The sequence below is a fragment of the Heptranchias perlo genome, chromosome 33, assembly GCF_035084215.1.
Source record: "Heptranchias perlo isolate sHepPer1 chromosome 33, sHepPer1.hap1, whole genome shotgun sequence".
NCBI classification, from domain to species: Eukaryota; Metazoa; Chordata; class Chondrichthyes; order Hexanchiformes; family Hexanchidae; genus Heptranchias; species Heptranchias perlo.
In genome coordinates this window covers 1,435,865-1,453,173 of record NC_090357.1, presented here as the reverse complement: position 1 = coordinate 1,453,173, position 17,309 = coordinate 1,435,865, and the positions used below count along the sequence as shown (strand labels likewise).

At 43.4% G+C, this 17,309-nt stretch overlaps 1 protein-coding gene across 2 annotated transcripts in view; it reads right to left on the bottom strand.

Moving 5' to 3' along the window:
- Positions 1-1,935, bottom strand: part of LOC137301378 (cell surface glycoprotein MUC18-like) — a 117,118-nt gene extending 115,183 nt beyond the window's left edge. The window contains exon 1 of one of the 2 annotated variants that reach the window (XM_067970838.1): positions 1,741-1,935. In XM_067970838.1, the coding sequence (XP_067826939.1) occupies positions 1,741-1,825 (85 nt within the window). In that variant the 5' untranslated portion in view covers positions 1,826-1,935. The remainder of the gene's footprint in view (positions 1-1,740) is intronic. The other variant, XM_067970837.1, reaches the window with a different exon arrangement.
- Between the last annotated feature and the right edge of the window lie 15,374 nt (positions 1,936-17,309).

Below are 17,309 nucleotides of genomic sequence, written 5' to 3'. Positions count from 1 at the left end.
ACACAGTTAGCAGAATAAGGAGGAAGAAAGGAGAGGGCATTGGAGGGAGGGAAGGAAAAAAATAGAATAAAGCATGTATGAGAGAGAAGGTAAAGACTAAATGTAAAGGTTTTAAGTAAAGATGTTTATGTTCTTCTGACATGCAGCGTTTCAGAATGATCGGCACAGCCTGGGCTCGAGGGTGGGGCTGAGCAGCTTCCTACCTCCTGCTAAAAGACTAAGTTGCTTGTGGAAACAAGATTTAAGTTTTATTTTATATAATCATTGGTCTTTATGTACTCACCAACAATTGAACCAGAGGATTTAAAAAAAAAAGAATTAGTTTTGACAGTTCAAACCTATCGGTAAATGAGAGCTGGGCAGACTGCTGCCTCCGATTAACATAATCCAACAAACTGACCATCACTTCAGGGAGTGGCTGCCAGCAGCATTAGACACTCCAGACTCAAAGCTCAGAGAACCGGCTATAGGAAAGCAATCACAGCACAGAAATAAATAACGATGAAACAATAAATATAGAAATAATAAAAATGAATCAGTAAACTCTCAATTGACTTTAAGCTCAATTCCTAGAACAGCCCTACATCCAACAGACAATGGCTCTGACCATCTGATCCAGGCCCTCTTCCACTTTATTAAAAGTTAGTTTTTAAAAAATACAGTAAAGTTGAGAAGATTAACGACAAAGCTGAGTGAAACATTAAAACTGAGTTGAGTTTGACTTTATCAACAGATAAAAAATAATATATAAACTAACACATGCATGCATTTAACACAAGAATAATGTATGAATGCACCATGTAAATAAATAGATGAGTATATTATGTATCAATAACAGAAAAATAGATACACAAATAAACACCTCCAGGTGCATGCATCAGTAACTTGGTCTGGCCACAATGTTACAAAAGATGCTGCAAACAGCTCCACCAACTCCTGAAATACAGCAGTCCATCGCTGCCTTTGCTCTTTTGCCTCACTTGCTGCCTCAATCTCGTTGTCTGTTTCTCCCTTCTTTTGTCATCTTTCTCTTTACTTCTACCTCGTTTTCTTTCAGGCTCTTATATCTTATTTCAGTCCCTATTCTCTCATTCTCCCGTGTCTTTTATTCATTATCTCTCTTCGCCTCGCTCTGTTCCCATCTCTCTTTTTGCCTTCTCAATCACTACCGCACTCCCTCTCTGCTTCTCCTCCCTTCTTCGTATCGTCCCCTGGAAGGCGCAGCCTTCTGCTGCCCTCCGATTCCGAGACACAATTAACTAGAAAAAGGGGAAATTATACGGAACTAAAAGTTTCAGTTCTCATCTGCAGCGCCGATGTCCGTTCCCTGCAGCAATCTGGGTGCTGGATATCCCGAGACTCAATCAGCGCCACTGGCGCAGGAGCCCCCTCCCTGGGAACATTAACCCCTCCCCAGATATTAGTAAAAGCTCAAACTACAGCGTTGCATCATCACCCTTCAGTTATTTACTATTGGAGATGAAAATTTAAACAGATCAAAAAAAAAGGTTCAGGCACAAAAATCCCTCCCTCTGCAAACTACCGAGAAATAGCAGACATTATTTTTCTCCAAAATTCCACAAATTCCTACAATTCTTTTTCTACCGATCCATTTGTTGCTTTGAGTCGGTTTCCGTGAAATCTACAAATGGTGCGATCCGGTATCGGCAGATATTGGAGTCGGCGAGAGCTCCCCCCACCCGCCTCGGGGCGGGGTGACGCTTATTGGACATTTCTTACCTGGGATGGGGAGGATGAGAGTTATCAGGGTGAGGCAGAGACTCCCGCTTACTGATGCTGGTCCCGGTGTGGCTGCTGAAGACATGTTTCCACCTGGAGACTCGGGAGGAGAATGAGAGAGACCAAGAGAAGCAGCAGCTCAGGAGAGAGGGAAAGAGGAAAGAGGGAGGCGAGGCATTGAGAACTGGCCAAATCCCACCCACTGCAACAGAGACCAGCCCCCGCAGAACACAACCAGCAAAAGCAATGTATCCGTGAGTAATAATACAGGAGTAATACTGCAGAGTAACCATGTACAGTAATACAGAAAGTAGAATACAGGAACAAAGTAGAGAAACAATATGTCACACAGTAACAAAGTACCAATACAGAGACATACAACAGAGTAAGAGTTAACAAAGAATAATATTGAGTAACTGTTTAACAGATTAATAGAGTAACAATAGATCATAGAATAAAAAGAGAATATAACAGAATGATTAACAATACAGCCAGTAACACAACACAAAGATGACCAATTCACAACAGATTAATACAACTCAGAAACATCAATACAGAAGAATGTAATATAGAATCATAGAAAGGTTACATCATGGAAGGAGACCATTCTGCCCATTGAGTCCGTGGTGGCTTTATGCAAGTGCAATCCAGCTGGTCCCACTCCCCCGTCCTATCCCTGTAGCCCAGCAATTTTTTTCCTTTCAAGTACTTATCCAGTTCCCTTTTGAAGGCCATGATTGAATCTGCCTCCACCATCCCCTCGGGCAGTGCATTCCAGATCATAACCATTCGCTGTGTAAAAAGTTTTTCCTCATGTCACCTTTGGTTCTTTTGCGAATCACCTTAAAACTATGTCCTCCGGTTCTTGACCCTTCTGCCAATAGGAACAGTTTCTCTCTATCTACTCTGACTAGACCCTTCATGATTTTGAATACCTCTATCAAATCTCCTCGCAAAGTTCTCTGTTCCAAGGAGAACAACCCCAGCTTCTCCAGTCTATCCACATAACTGAAGTCCCTCATCCCTGGAATCATTCTAGTAAATCTCTTCTGCACCCTCTCAAAGGCCTTCACATCTTTCCTAAAGTGCGATGTCCAGAACTGGACACAATACTCCAGCTGTGGCCGAACCAGTGCTTTATAAAGGTTCATCATGACTTCCTTACTTTTGCACTCTATGCCTCTAATTATAAAGCCCAGGATCCCGTAAGCTTTTTTAACCACTTTCTCAACCTGTCCTGCCACCTTCAACAATCTGTGTACATAGACCCCCCAGATTTCTCTGTTCCTGTACCCCTTTTAGAATTGTGCCCTTTAGTTTATATTGCCTCTCCTCATTCTTCCTACTGAAATGGCGTTAAATTTCATCTGCCATGTGTCTGCCTATGCCACCAGCCTGTCTATATCCTTTTGAAGTCTATCACTATCCTCCTCACTGTTTACCACACTTCCAAGTTTTGTGATATCTGCAAATTTTAAAATTGTGCCCTGTATACCCAAGTCCAAGTCATTAATATATATCAAGAAAAGCAGTGGTCCCAGCACTGACCCCTGGGAACACTACTGTACACCTCCCTCCAGTCCAAAAAACAACCATGCACCACTACTCTCTGTTTCCTGTTACTTAGCCAATTCTGTATCCATGCTGCTACTGCCCCCTTTTATTCCATGGGCTTCAATGTTGATGACAAGCCTATTGTGCGGCACTTTATCAAACGTCTTTTGAAAGTCCATATACACCACATCAACTGCATTGCCCTCATCTACCCTCTTTGTTACCTCATCAAAAAACTCTATCATGTTAGTTAGATTCGTCTTTAACAAATCCATGCCGGCTTTCCCTAATCAATGCACACTTGTCCAAGTGACTGCTAATTCTGTCCCAGATTATTGTTTCGAAAAGTTTCCTTACCACCGAGGTTAAACTGACTGGCCTGTAGTTGCTGGGTTTATCCTTATCCTTTTTTGAACAAGGGTATAACATTTGCAATTCTCCAGGCCTCCGGCACCACCCCCGTATCTACGGATGTTTGGAAGATTTTGGCCAGTACCTCCGCAATTTCCACCCTTACTTCCCTCAGTAACCTAGGGTGCATCCCATCTGGACCGGGTGACTTGACTACTTTAAGTACAGCTAGCCTTTCTAGTACCTCCTTTTTAATCAATTTTTAGCCCATCCAGTATCTTAACTTCATCTTCCTTTACTGAGACTCTGGCAGCATGTTCCTAGATAAAGACAGATGCAAAGTATTCATTTAGTACCTTGGCCATGCCCTCTGCCTCCATGAGTAGATCTCCTTTATGGTTCCTAATTGGCCCCACCCCTCCTCTTACCAACCGTTTACTGTTTACATGCCTATAGAAGACTTTTGGATTCCCTTTTATGTTGTCCGCCAGTCTATTCTCATACTCTCTCTTTGCCCGTCTTGTTTTCTTTTTCACTTCCCCACTGAACTTTCTATTTTTAACCTGGTTCACACTTGTGTTATCAACCTGAAATCTGTCATACACCCCTTTTTTCTGCTTCATCTTACTCTCTATCTCTTTTGTCACCCAGGGAGCTCTGGCTTTAGTTGCCCTACCTTGCTCCCTCGTGGGATTGTACCTAGACTGTACCCAAACCATCTCCTCTTTAAAGGCAGCCCACTGTTCAATGACAGTTCTGCCTGCCAATCTTTGATTCCAATTTACCCGGGCCAGATCTGTTCTCAACCCACTGAAATTGGTCCTCATGCAATTGAGGATTTTTACTTTAGAGTGGTCCATATCCTTTTCCGTAGCTATTCTACACCTTATGATACCATGATCGCTGTTCCGTAAATGTTCCCCCACTGACACTTGCTCCACTTGGCCCGCCTCATTCCCCAGAACCAAATCCAGCAATGCCTCCTTCCTCGTTGGGCTGGTCAAGAAAGTTCTTTTTTTTTATTCATTCATGGGATGTGGGCATCGCTGGCGAGGCCGGCATTTATTGCCCATCCCTAATTGCCCTTGAGAAGGTGGTGGTGAGCCGCCTTCTTGAACTGCTGCAGTCCGTGTGGTGAAGGTTCTCCCACAGTACTGTTAGGAAGGGAGTTCCAGGATTTTGACCCAGCGACGATGAAGGAACGGCGATATATTTCCAAGTAGGGATGGTGTGTGACTTGGAGGGGAACGTGCAGGTGGTGTTGTTCCCATGTGCCTGCTGCTCTTGTCCTTCTAGGTGGCAGAGGTCGCGGGTTTGGGAGGTGCTGTTGAAGAAGCCTTGGCGAGTTGCAGCAGTGCATCCTGTGGATGGTACACACTGCAGACACTGTGTGCCGGTGGTGAAGGGAGTGAATGTTTAGGGTGGTGGATGGGGTGCCAATCAAGCGGGCTGCTTTGTCCTGGATGGTGTCGAGCTTCTTGAGTGTTGTTGGAGCTGCACTCATCCAGGCAAGTGGAGAGTATTCCATCACACTCCTGCCTTGTGCCTTGTAGATGGTGGAAAGGCTTTGGGGAGTCAGGAGGTGAATCACTCGCCGCAGAATACCCAGCCTCTGACCTGCTCTTGTAGCCACAGTATTTATATGGATGGTCCAGTTAAGTTTCTGGTTAATGGTGACCCACAGGATGTTGATGGTGGGGAATTCGGCGATGGTAATGCCGTTGAATGTCAAGGGGAGGTGGTTAGACTGTCTCTTGTTGGAGATGGTCATTGCCTGGCACTTGTCTGGCACGAATGTTACTTGCCACTTATCAGCCTAAGCCTGGATGTTGTCCAGGTCTTGCTGCATGCGGGCTCGGGCTGCTTCATTTTTTGAGCGGTTGCAAATGGAACTGAACACTGTGCAATCATCAGCAAACATCCCCAATTCTGACCTTATGATGGAGGGAAGGTCATTGATGAAGCAGCTGATGATAGTTGGGCCAAGGACACTGCCCTGAGGAACTCCTGCAGCAATGTCCTGGGGCTGAGATGATTGGCCTCCAACAACCACTACCATCTTCCTTTGTGCTAGGTATGACTCCAGACACTGGAGAGTTTTCTCCCTGATTCCCATTGACTTCAGTTTTACTAGGGCTCCTTGGTGCCACACTCGGTCAAATGCTGCCTTGATGTCAAGGGCAGTCACTCTCACCTCACCTCTGGAATTCAGCTCTTTTGTCCATGTTTGGACCAAGGCTGTAATGAGGTCTGGAGCCGAGTGGTCCTGGCGGAACCCAAACTGAGCATCGGTGAGCAGGTTATTGGTGAGTAAGTGCCGCTTGATAGCACTGTCGACAACACCTTCCATCACTTTGCTGATGATTCAGAGTAGACTGATGGGGCGGTAATTGGCTGGATTGGATTTGTCCTGCTTTTTGTGGACAGGACATACCTGGGCAACTTTCCACATTGTCGAGTAGATGCCAGTGTTGTAGCTGTACTGGAACAGCTTGGCTAGAGGCGCAGCTAGTTCTGGAGCACAAGTCTTCAGCACTACAGCCGGGATGTTGTCAGGGCCCATAGCCTTTGCTGTATCCAGTGCACTCAGCCGTTTCTTGATATCTCCTCAAGACACTTCAAAAATTCCTCCACCTCTTTGCCCCTTGTATTATTACTATCCCAGTTTATAATCGGATAGTTGAAGTCCCCCGCTTTCACTACTCTATGGCTTTTGCACCTCTCTGTACTTTCCCTGCAAATTTGTACCTCTATCTCCTTCCCACTAGTTGGTGGCCTATAGAATACATCCAGTAGTGTAATGGCACCTCTATTGTTTCTTAACTCTAATCAAATAGATTATGTCCTTGATCCCTCCAGGACATCCTCTCTCTCCAGCACTGCAATATTCTCCTTAATCAATATTGCCACCACCCTCCTCCTTTCTTTCCTTCCCTTTCTTTCCTGAACAACTTGTATCCAGGAGTATTTAGTACCCAATCCTGCCCTTTTTTGAGCTAGGTCTCTGTTATTGCCCCGACATCATATTCCCATGTAGCTATTTGCGCCTGCAGCTCACCAACCTTATTTACCACGCTTCGTGCGTTTACACACATGCACTGTAAACCAATCTTAGACTTTCTTGTACTCTCTTAGTCTGATCCCACCTAATATCGTACTATTTCTTATTCTAGTGCTATCTCTCTGTCCCAATCCTTTGTGCACCTTTCCAATGCTACATCCCCCTGCCAAATTAGTTTAAACCCTCCCCCACAGCACTAGCAAACCTCCCCGCAAGGACATTGGTTGAGGTGCAACCCGTCCGGCCTGTACAGGTCCCATTTCCCCCAGATCTGGTCCCAATGCCCCAGGAATCTAAAGCCCTCCCTCCTGGACCATCTCTCCAACCACGCATTCATCTGCTTTATCCTCCTATTTCTATACTTTCTAGCGTGTGGCACCGGGAGTAATCTGGAGATTACTAACTTTGAGGTTCTGCTTTTTAATCTCTTTCCTAACTTCCTAAAATCTGCCTGCAGGACCTCATTCCTCTTTCTACCTATGTTATTGGTACCGATATGGACCATGATCTCTGACTGTTCCCCCTCCCACTCCAGAATATTCTGCGGCCGCTCAGTGACATCCTTGACCCTGGCACCAGGGAGGCAACATACCATCCTGGAATCATGTCTGCGGCCGCAGAAACACCGATCTGTTCCCCTAACTATAGAATCCCCTATCACTATTGCTCTCCTGACCTTTCTCCCCGCACCCCCTATATAGCCGAGCCACCCATGGGCTTGGCACTGGCTGCACTACCCAGAGGAACCCTCTCCCACACCAGTATTCAGAACAGAATACAGATCAGAGAATGAAATGCCCCCAGGGGACTCCTGCACTACCTTCTAGCCCTGCTTGTCTGTCTGCAGTTTCGTAAGCTGTGGGGTCCATATAAATGCAAGTTCTTTCTTAGCACATAAGATGATTGTGCATTTAGGCTATAAACTGGGTGAAATATGGTAGAGTATTCACTGAGAAGGAATTTACAACTTAAATTGTTTAGTTGGCACAGGTGACTGTCCCGAGGGGTCAGACACAACACTCAGAGGAACACATACAGCCAAGGGTGTCCCATCTATGGGTTTTTTTCCTTTATTTCTCCCCAAGAGAAAAATTTGGCACCTCTGCTCCCCACAACTCGCTTACCGACCCAAAAAAGATTGAGAAAAATTGAGAACTTACCAGATGGGGAACTGTGCCTGTGGACCTGGATCATTGAGCCCCATTTTGCAGTGTGTTAATACTCGTGCTATGCATGCTATCGGGGTCATTTTCAAAATTAAAGCATTTCTTTTATGGTTGTTTTCCCATTTTGTTCCACTTCTCCTGTGGCACAGACTCTTGCCAGGATACATTTGCACAGGCTCTAAATGCCCTCCAGTTCCTCACCATTCTTCATGTCTGAGCCTTGATAGGAAGTGTCAACAGGCTATTCAACAACAGGTGACTTTACAACCAAGCCAATTCCTGTCTTTAAAAGCAAAATACTGCGAATGCTGGAAATCTGAAATAAAAATAGAAAATGCTGGAAATACCCAGTAAGTCAGGCAGCATCTGTGGAGAAAGAAACAGAGTTAACGTTTCAGGTCGATGACCTTTCGTCAGATCCTGTCTTACCTGACATCCAGACGTGCACTTTCCAACAGGTGTCACTGGATAGCAACCAGGGGTGGGAACCCTGGCTGATTTATCCTGCCTAATCTAGAGTGCTGAGCTTAACTTTATTGCCACTTTTGCCACCATGGATCAAACTGGGTAATTCAGCACAAACCAAGAATCAAACCTAGGGCTTCCTGGTTTGTATTGCTCAGTATCACAATAGGCAATACATTAACCCACTGATTCATTGATAGCTTAAGATGATGAGCGTATAGAAGCTACCAAAATTTGAAGTTACGGAAAAAGAGAAAGGAAGAGTTAAGAATCTTAAGAGTTGACATAACCTGATGTGAGGGGCTTAACCTTTCGTGGGTCTTTAGTCCCTTTTGGGCAAAATCATTAAGACATGTATATTTCACATTCATAAACAAACTACAATGCAACCTCAAAAAACCCTAATAACTTCACAGACCCCCAGGGGGCTGCAGTCCAGTGATTAAAAATGCCTGCCTCAATACATTTCTCTGCCAACAGAAAGGTCACACTTATAACCTTTCCCATGTTAATGCTGGCTTTTGGATTAGGAGTGCTTCCCAGTATGCAAGATCTAATAATGTTTGTTTTGGTGATCCACGCCATTTATATAAAGCCACAGTCCTGATTCTGTTTGTGGGAATAAAAATCTTTAGAACATAATAAAATTTGTGATAAAAAAAAATTAGGTCAAAAAGAAACATCCTTTTCTCATAAATGAGATCCACCATATCCCTCAATTGTTCTCTCTCCAGAAATGCATCTAATTGTCTCTTAAACCCACATACTGTCTAGTTCGATGGCCTTCCCTAGTCACTTATTGTACAGATCTGTTATATTTTGTATAAAAATAATCCCTTGGTTTCTCATGTCTAGCTTCCTAACTTGTGGTGTCCCGGTATTTGAACCCTTCAGCATTCATGTAAATATTAGAAGACTTGTGTCTCGCATGCAATTCCTGTAAATGTCACACTTTCTTCCCATCACACTTCAGATGTCACACTTCAATGTGGCCTGACTCATTGTGAGCAAAACCATAGGAGATCATCTAGTAATATATTAGGGAGCCGAAAATCCTCGGGTCATGATCCCAGCAATTACACTGGAGGTGCATGGTATACGCAAGACTTTCGTAAGGCGAACGCACGCTTGGCCTAAATCCCCAAGATGGGCATCACCAACGGCGATCCTGAGGGCAGTACATTTCTCCTGACTGGGTAAGCTGTCCTCCAAAGATACCCTGATTGCTCCTAAGCTGAGGACATCGGAATGGCTACCGTAGGGAGTCCCTGTCCTTGGCACCACCCCTCTGAGACAACGTTAGTCTGGAACCTGGTGTAATCAGTTCCCAGTGGAGTTTGTGGCCAATCCGCTATACTCCCACTGGAATTACGGCAGGAGTCTGCCAGGATAGCCAAGCAATTTTGGCACCCTGAAGTATTGTGCATAAATATATGTGGTATTGTTCCTGTAATACTTGCCCCATCACGCTTTATTGATAACACCTCTACTGTTATAAAACAATTTATTCTCCAACTCACTATGACACCAGCAGAGAATGGATTTGCCAATAATATATTAAAAGCAAGTATATGCATGCACTTCCTGTCAAGTAACACTGCAATAATTCATTCTAACATGATTTTCTGTCACACTCACACTATTTCCGTTACGCTTTTTCGATCATACAGAAAATTCTTGCCGATTTCAGTGGGGTGATTAATGGTGCTATTTAGTCCTCCCAGCTTAACCTCCCGGTTAGGTGGCGCTGTGGCACCAGCCTTTCCTGCCACTTATCTCTGGCCAGAGATGAACATGTGATATGGCCCTTCCAGCTGTATTTCCATTAGGTCTGTTGTTTCACCTTGTTGCCCAGCCTTCTGCCATTCCTCCTTCGCCCTTCCTTTCCCCACTACTGCTTACTGAAATTTAGGACTAAAGAAAGAAAGAATATGTATTTATATAGTATATTTCTCATCCTCAGGATATCCCAAAGCATTTTACAACCAGTGACTCACTTTTGAAGTATGATTACTGTTGTAATATAGGCAAATAAAGCAGATAATTTGCACACAACAAGATTCCACGAACAGCAAAGAGATGAATGACCAGTTAATCTGTTTTTAGCAGTGTTGGTTAAGGGATAAATATTGTTCCTCGGAGAACTCCTCTGCTTTTCTTCAAATATTGCTGTGGGATCTTTTACGTCCACCTGAGCAAGCAGATGGGGCCTTGGTTTAACATTCATTTAAAAAAGGACAACTCTGACTGTGCAGCACTTCCTTGGTACTGCACTGAAATATCAGCCTAGATTGTACACTCAAATCCTGGAGTGGGATTTGAACTAACAACCTTCTAACTCAGAAGTGAGAGTACTGATGCTGCGCCAAGGCTGATACTACTTCCTTCTACCACATCCTGCCTGAATGCCCCTACCTTCCCCTTCCTGCTCTTTCCTACCAGATTTTGTAGCTTCTACTCTGAACGTTCGTGTCTTTCTGCCACTAGCCACTCGCTTCTACTCCCTCCTTCCCCAAATGCCCATACCTACTCTCTCTCCTGTCACCTTTTACTACTCCTGCTCTGACCACTCATTCCTCCCCATCATAGTATTGCCAGGCTCCAGCACCACCCCTCAGTTTTAGAAAAGCCAGCACCACCCCAATAATACCTAAACCTCAACCTCAACCCTCCATTATTGCCAAACCCCATGAACTGTACATCCCACTTCCCACTACTGGAACTGCAAACATCTTCCCACAATTTTCTGCATTTCCTGAGCTTCTAAAAAAAAAGTAAAAGATAAAAGTTAAATGCATATGCAAAGAAACATATAATAATAAGGGCTACACATTCAATTTTCATGGAAAAAGGGTCCAAGTTACCAAATTTAATCCCCAAAACACTATAAATTCCAAAATTCTAAGCAATAAAAACAGAATTTCCCTTTTTCGGGCACTATAAATCAGTGGCCCAAGTAGCATATTTTGGGTAATTTTCACCTCCACTGCTTGGGCGGGGTGGACCGGGCAGTGAACCGGTGGGGCAGGCCGGACCCGGTAGTGAACCGGTGGGGTGGACTGGGCGGGTGGGGCGGACCACAGGGTGAACTGGCAGGGCGGGCCGGACCGGGCGGTGAACCGGCGGGGCGGGCCGGGCAGTGAACCGGCGGGGAGGGCCGGTCGGTGAACCGGCGGGGCGGGCCGGGTGGTGAACCGGCGGGGAGGATCGTCAGCTCAATTATCATTTCTATTGAAATCAATAGAAATGACAATCGTGTCAAAGAGTCTGTAGATCCCTTGAAAATATTGTGGGAAGGAACGAGCAGGTTTGAATTGTGTGCCGGGAGAGAGGGATGGATTGAGTGTCTTTGAAATTCAACTTCAGGGTTTTAGTGCAACACAGGATGTGGACAGGATTGGTGAGAGGGTCAGAAAGCAAGAATTTTGATCCGGATTACAGTGGAGAAGGAGCCCTTATTCGTGCTCAATGGTGTTGCCGTACAAAATGGGAAAACATGTTAGGGGTAATTTTATGATTCTGGAGTGTTGGTGAGTAGCCTTAGAAATAGAAATTCAGGTGCGCACTGCCCAAGACTTTATTGGTTGTAAAGTCACAGCTGGTATGCGCTCAAATTTCTGATTTGCGCTGCCGGTAGGTGAAGCTTTCCACTGGCAGCACAGATTTGTAAAATTACCCCTGTTGTTATGGAAACTAGATAGAGTCTTAGCTTACTGCACCTGTTTCTAACTGTAACTGACAGACAGATCAGTGAAATGTGTTGATAGTTTAATTGTGTTTCATATCTGCTGCACTGCAGCTTGCATTATTAAAACCTGACAAGCCATCCAGCAGAAACTCTAGTACTGAATAAAGAAACAGCATACTCAGACCTGGGAACTTACTTTTCCCCCCAATATTGTCCCTTTTCCTGACAGTGTAACCTCTTGCTTGGCGTAATTTGTTGGGTGCTGGTTACCCTCTGCTACCTCACTCAAGTGATCATTTTTCATGTGTGAGCCTAGGGAGTGAGAATCAGCAGGTTTTCCATCCATGCAGAGCATCACAGCCAAATCCAGTCATGTCCTCAGCTGATGTCCACACACATGCACTTCTACCATGGAGGTTACTGACAGCAATCGGGAATGTGAAGCTCGACTGATTTTTTTTTTCCCTCCTTAGCCCAAGGGTCCTGACACTGATTATCCCACCCATACTGCTGCCCTGGCTGATAATAGATCTGGGAGTTTTTCTCACCAGGTATCCATGTCCAAATGACTCTCAGTTGGGGAATGCGTAGAAACGTCAAATGCAGACCCTGTGAAGAGATAGTGTGCCAAGAGTATGTCATCTTTCTCACTATAATCAGGCTCATCTCTTGCACTAATTCAAGGATCCCATATTTTTCACCTTCTCTAGTTAATCATTTTTGTTTTATGCTTTTATTTTATGTTTATTTTGGGAAGGAGGAAAAAAGGATTTTAAATTTTTCTCAAATTCTTCCCTCTCACCCTGAGATCACAGAATGGAAATCCTGAAACTCTGAGTGAAGTCCTGGTCATGAGAACCCAGATAATTACAGAGAAAACTAAAATAGAAGACATTCAGCAGCAACAACAGTTCAGAGTTTGTGGATAGAGAGAATGTCATTCTGTGCATTATTAAACGGGCATTATGTTTGCTTTATCCCTCTTCAGAGGCAGCAATCTAACCAAGCTTCAGTTTGTTTATAGTCAGGCAGCCAGAGATTGGAATGAGTGGGTGCAGAAGGGGTGAGGAGGATTAGTGAGAACAAATACTAGAAGAGAGAAGAGTATGTGGTGGATGAGTCACCCCCAGGCTCTGATTTGTGATGATCTTGTGATACTTCGGGCTTAATTTGAGGCATAAAATGATAAAGTAGAGCAGTTGGAAAGCACTGATAAACCAGCAGTGATGTACTGTAGAAAAATTTAGATAGTCCTGGCCTAGATAAAGGTGCTCCTATTATCTTTTCACTTACTGTGTATGAGGAGTCATCAGGACAAACAGATCAAATTCATCTTTACAGTGATATGCAGAAAATAGAAATAGATACTGTGGTTCCATGAATGTGCTGTGGGTGGGATAGAACAAAGTTTAATAAAGCAATCTAGCATTGCAGAAGTAAAGATGACAAGAGCAAATAAATCAGTGCTATTGAACATGTGGCTCTATCAACATTAGAGATTTTTGCAATAAGCTCTTAAAAGTACTTAGTTGTTGAGTAGAGATATAAAAATATCACAAATGGAGTGAGAAACAGAGCAACGAGGGAACAAAGAAAAACAGACTACAAGATAGGCTGAGATGATGAGATTGAGAAACAACGTGAGACATAAATAGAAAGAGTGAGAGAGAAATGGAGTGAAACAAAGTGGCCTGGACTTTCAATGTCAATATCTAGGCATAAACTTTGGGAGAGCCTATCAGAAATTCTGGCAAGAGTTGTCCACGATGGACGGAAGATCGCGAACAGCGCACACAAATTTCTGATAAGAGCTTTGCCCACTGGGAATGCCTAAAACTGGATGCTAAAGACAAAAAAAATCTAGGGCAATATGTGCAAGACAGAAAGAATGAAAGAGCTAAAGACAGAGATAGAGAGGTAAAAACTGGAAGAAACAGAGAGCAAAAAGAACTGAGAGAGAAACAGCGAGGAAGTGAGAAAGAGAAAGGAAATGAGAATGAGTGTGTGAGAAAAACAGCTAGAGAAGCATAGGAAATATGGGGAGTAAACAGAGAGAAAGAGTATGAGAGACAAAGAGAAACTCAGAAAATCAGTGAGAGAGAAACAAAATAAGAGAGAGGGAACTAGACAAAGAGAAAGGGAGGACAGCAGGGACAAAGACAGCACATTCACAGAAAGGCAGAGAATAAGTTCCAATAATTACAGTCTCCTTAACATGGTCTATGCTGCCAAGAGAGGCAAATGTTTTGTCTGTCAGCAATTTATTTTCTCAGATGAATTTATCCTTGGAATGCAAATATTCAGGTTTCAAGAAAAGCTGAAACCTTTATTTTTAGCAAACATACCGTAACAGCAGCAAAACCGTGTCATGCTATAGCATTCGTTTTTATTTACTTTCTTAGCTTTAAGAAAGCACATTCATAGATACTTCAAGACATGAATAATATACTATCATTTCTGAATCAACATGCATAAATGCATCAGATATGTTTTCTAGACCAGGACATTGAATTGCTGATATATGGATATATTTTCAGGATTCAGTTTTCTGAAACCTTGTTTTAAAATGGTTAAGTTTCCGGTTGCTGTGTATGTGCGGTTTGGAAGTGGTGCTCCTGGCCTTATTCTGATAATTTATTACCTGTTGGGACCTTCTGGGCTGGGGGGGGGGGTGGGTAGGATGTTCATTTTTTAATATTCTAGGAATTGCTAGGAGTAGAATTGCACACTTCCAAAGACTTCACCTTTGTAGATAGCCATTAGATCAGAGTAACATTCAAGGACTGGAAGAACTAACATAGATGGGATCCAAATTGAATTCAAGTTAACACTTAAAACTGTGTGGAACTACAGTGACTGATCTGGTGCTTCAAGCTAAGCATTGTTCCCCCAGTCTTTTAAACCCACGATTGTGCTCACTGTGGTACCTTTTACAACGCAATGGCTATTATGAGTCTGGGTGGTATAATGTGTTAACATATTGATTGTTTACCTCACTCCTTTAGACCCCTCCAACTACCATCCCATCTCCAACCTCCCTTCCCACTCCAAGGTCTTTGAACGTCACTGCCTCCCAACGCCATGTATACCTCTCCCACAACTCCCTGTTTGAATCCCTTCAACCTGTTTTCCGCCTCACCCACAACACCTAGATCGCACGATCAAAGTCACCAGTAATATCTGTTAATTTTTGGGGGTATCTTTACTCTTTTTTTTACTGTAGATAATTTTGGCTTCCGTGTTTCAGACTACTCTTGTACATACGCCTTAGCTCCCTATGTCTCAGAATGTTTTCACTTGCTCAAATAGCTAAGCAAATTTGTAGCTTGTCCAGAGTTCAAACAGAGAACCCTCTCCAGTTTACTTCAGTTTTATCGGGTAACCTCATGTGATTCTCCTTGGCTTTGGAAGGCAACAGGATAGCAATATACTAGATTATGACTTAGAGTTTAGAACAAATAGGAGTGGACAGCCTGTTTTTGAGTGTGTCTGGAAATTTCTACGGTGTAAATGGAAGACAAAAAAAATCCATCTTATAAATATAAAAATGACTTTTATTTTAGTGTCTGTTGTGAAAATGCCGCCAGGCTGAAATTCTACAGGGATTCCACCTGTCTCCCACTGCAACTTCAACGGGAAACCAGCGGACTCCCTAGGGAACTGCTGGAGACCCAGCATAAATGGCGGAGACTGCAGGGGACCACTGGAATCCCCATGGAATTTTAGCCCCTAGTTATTTAGGTTTTCAACAATTACAAGAACTAAAGTGATATAACACCTTTCATGTTACAAAATATAAGGAGATTCAGGGACAATGCAGCAGTACAAGAATTCATTTTCATTATCAACAAAGAAAATATCATAAATGGACTCATGATCCCAATCCCATGTTCCTTTTATCTACCCTATCAGATTTGGACTTGGCAAAAGATGGCTGCCCTAATGCCATGTCAAAGATGTGATAAACATGCTAGTCATGTAGTCAGGTGGTACAGCAGCTCTAAAAGACAACTCTGCTCTGCTTTAATTAGAGCTTAATCGAATCAGATGGGCTGGATGAAGAGCTTAACAGGGGCCAGACCAGGCATTGTGTAGATTTTCAGCCTGGATTTGGCTAGGGGTCTGGTCAAATGTGCAACAGAGACTCATTGTTAGGCCAGAATCTTAGTTGTAATAAAAACTCACTCATTTTTAAACATCACCAACTCTAAATTCAGATTATCTGTCACAAATTAATTGATGCATGTATTTATGTTACCTTGCAGAAAAACATAACACTGTTGGCCAGAGTTGTAGCAGGAGTCCAGCGGAACGGCAAGAAAATTTATCCCCGAGTTTAACAGGCTGGGTTATTGTAAGGGTGTGGTTGGTGCATGAGTGGACGCTACTTCAGTGTGAGTGGGTTAGGTCTTCAATGAGAGTGGGGCGCTACGTCAATGTGGCAGCTGCTAACAACATCACTGTAGCACACACTGACTGAGCCAGAAAATTAAAATATTGAAAAACTTAGTCGCTGTCTCATGATTAATGTGATTAGAGGAAATTAGCAATTAAAAATAGTCTTTAGCGGAGTGTAAACAGTGTTGGTATTGCAGAACCTACCTTGGTGAAATGGTCCAGAACATTTTTAGATATTTCTACGGATTATAAATTCATTATAGCTTCTTCTCCTTTGAAATCAAACTCTGGTGTCACTTTATTCTGTTGATATTAACTTGTTTTTGTTGCAACTTTTTGACTATTATCTCTATTCCATGACCATCTATCTCCTGGACCTAAAAGGGCAGACATGAACTCATGACAGACTTTTGCCATTGTCACTCCAAACACCTACTAGCTGGTGCATTGAATGCCCCAGTGACAGTACTATGATTATGCCTTCCTCATAGTAGAAAAACAATGAGTAATTGAGCAATATAGGCTAGTTTTGATCCCTGTTTAACTGATCTCAACCAGGGCAGCCTTGGGGTGCATACTGATCTCAGTGCACCCAGGCTATGGAAGGGAAAAGCAAATTATGGTTCTTTCTCCTAATCACTATCCAGTGCCTCTGCTGGAAGTATGCATGGTGTGTCTTGGGTGAGGACAGGATTGGGTATGAAGTCCTCTTTGGTGAAACAGCCTGCTGAGATTCACTATCTAGGCTCACACAGGAAGAATTATCATTTGGTTGAGGTACTAGAGGGTGCACGGCACCCATAGATCTTGCCCCTGCAAGAAAATGTGCAGAAATGTAAGGAAGGAAAAAAATAATCTACTATCCATCACAGATTCATGTCTGTGG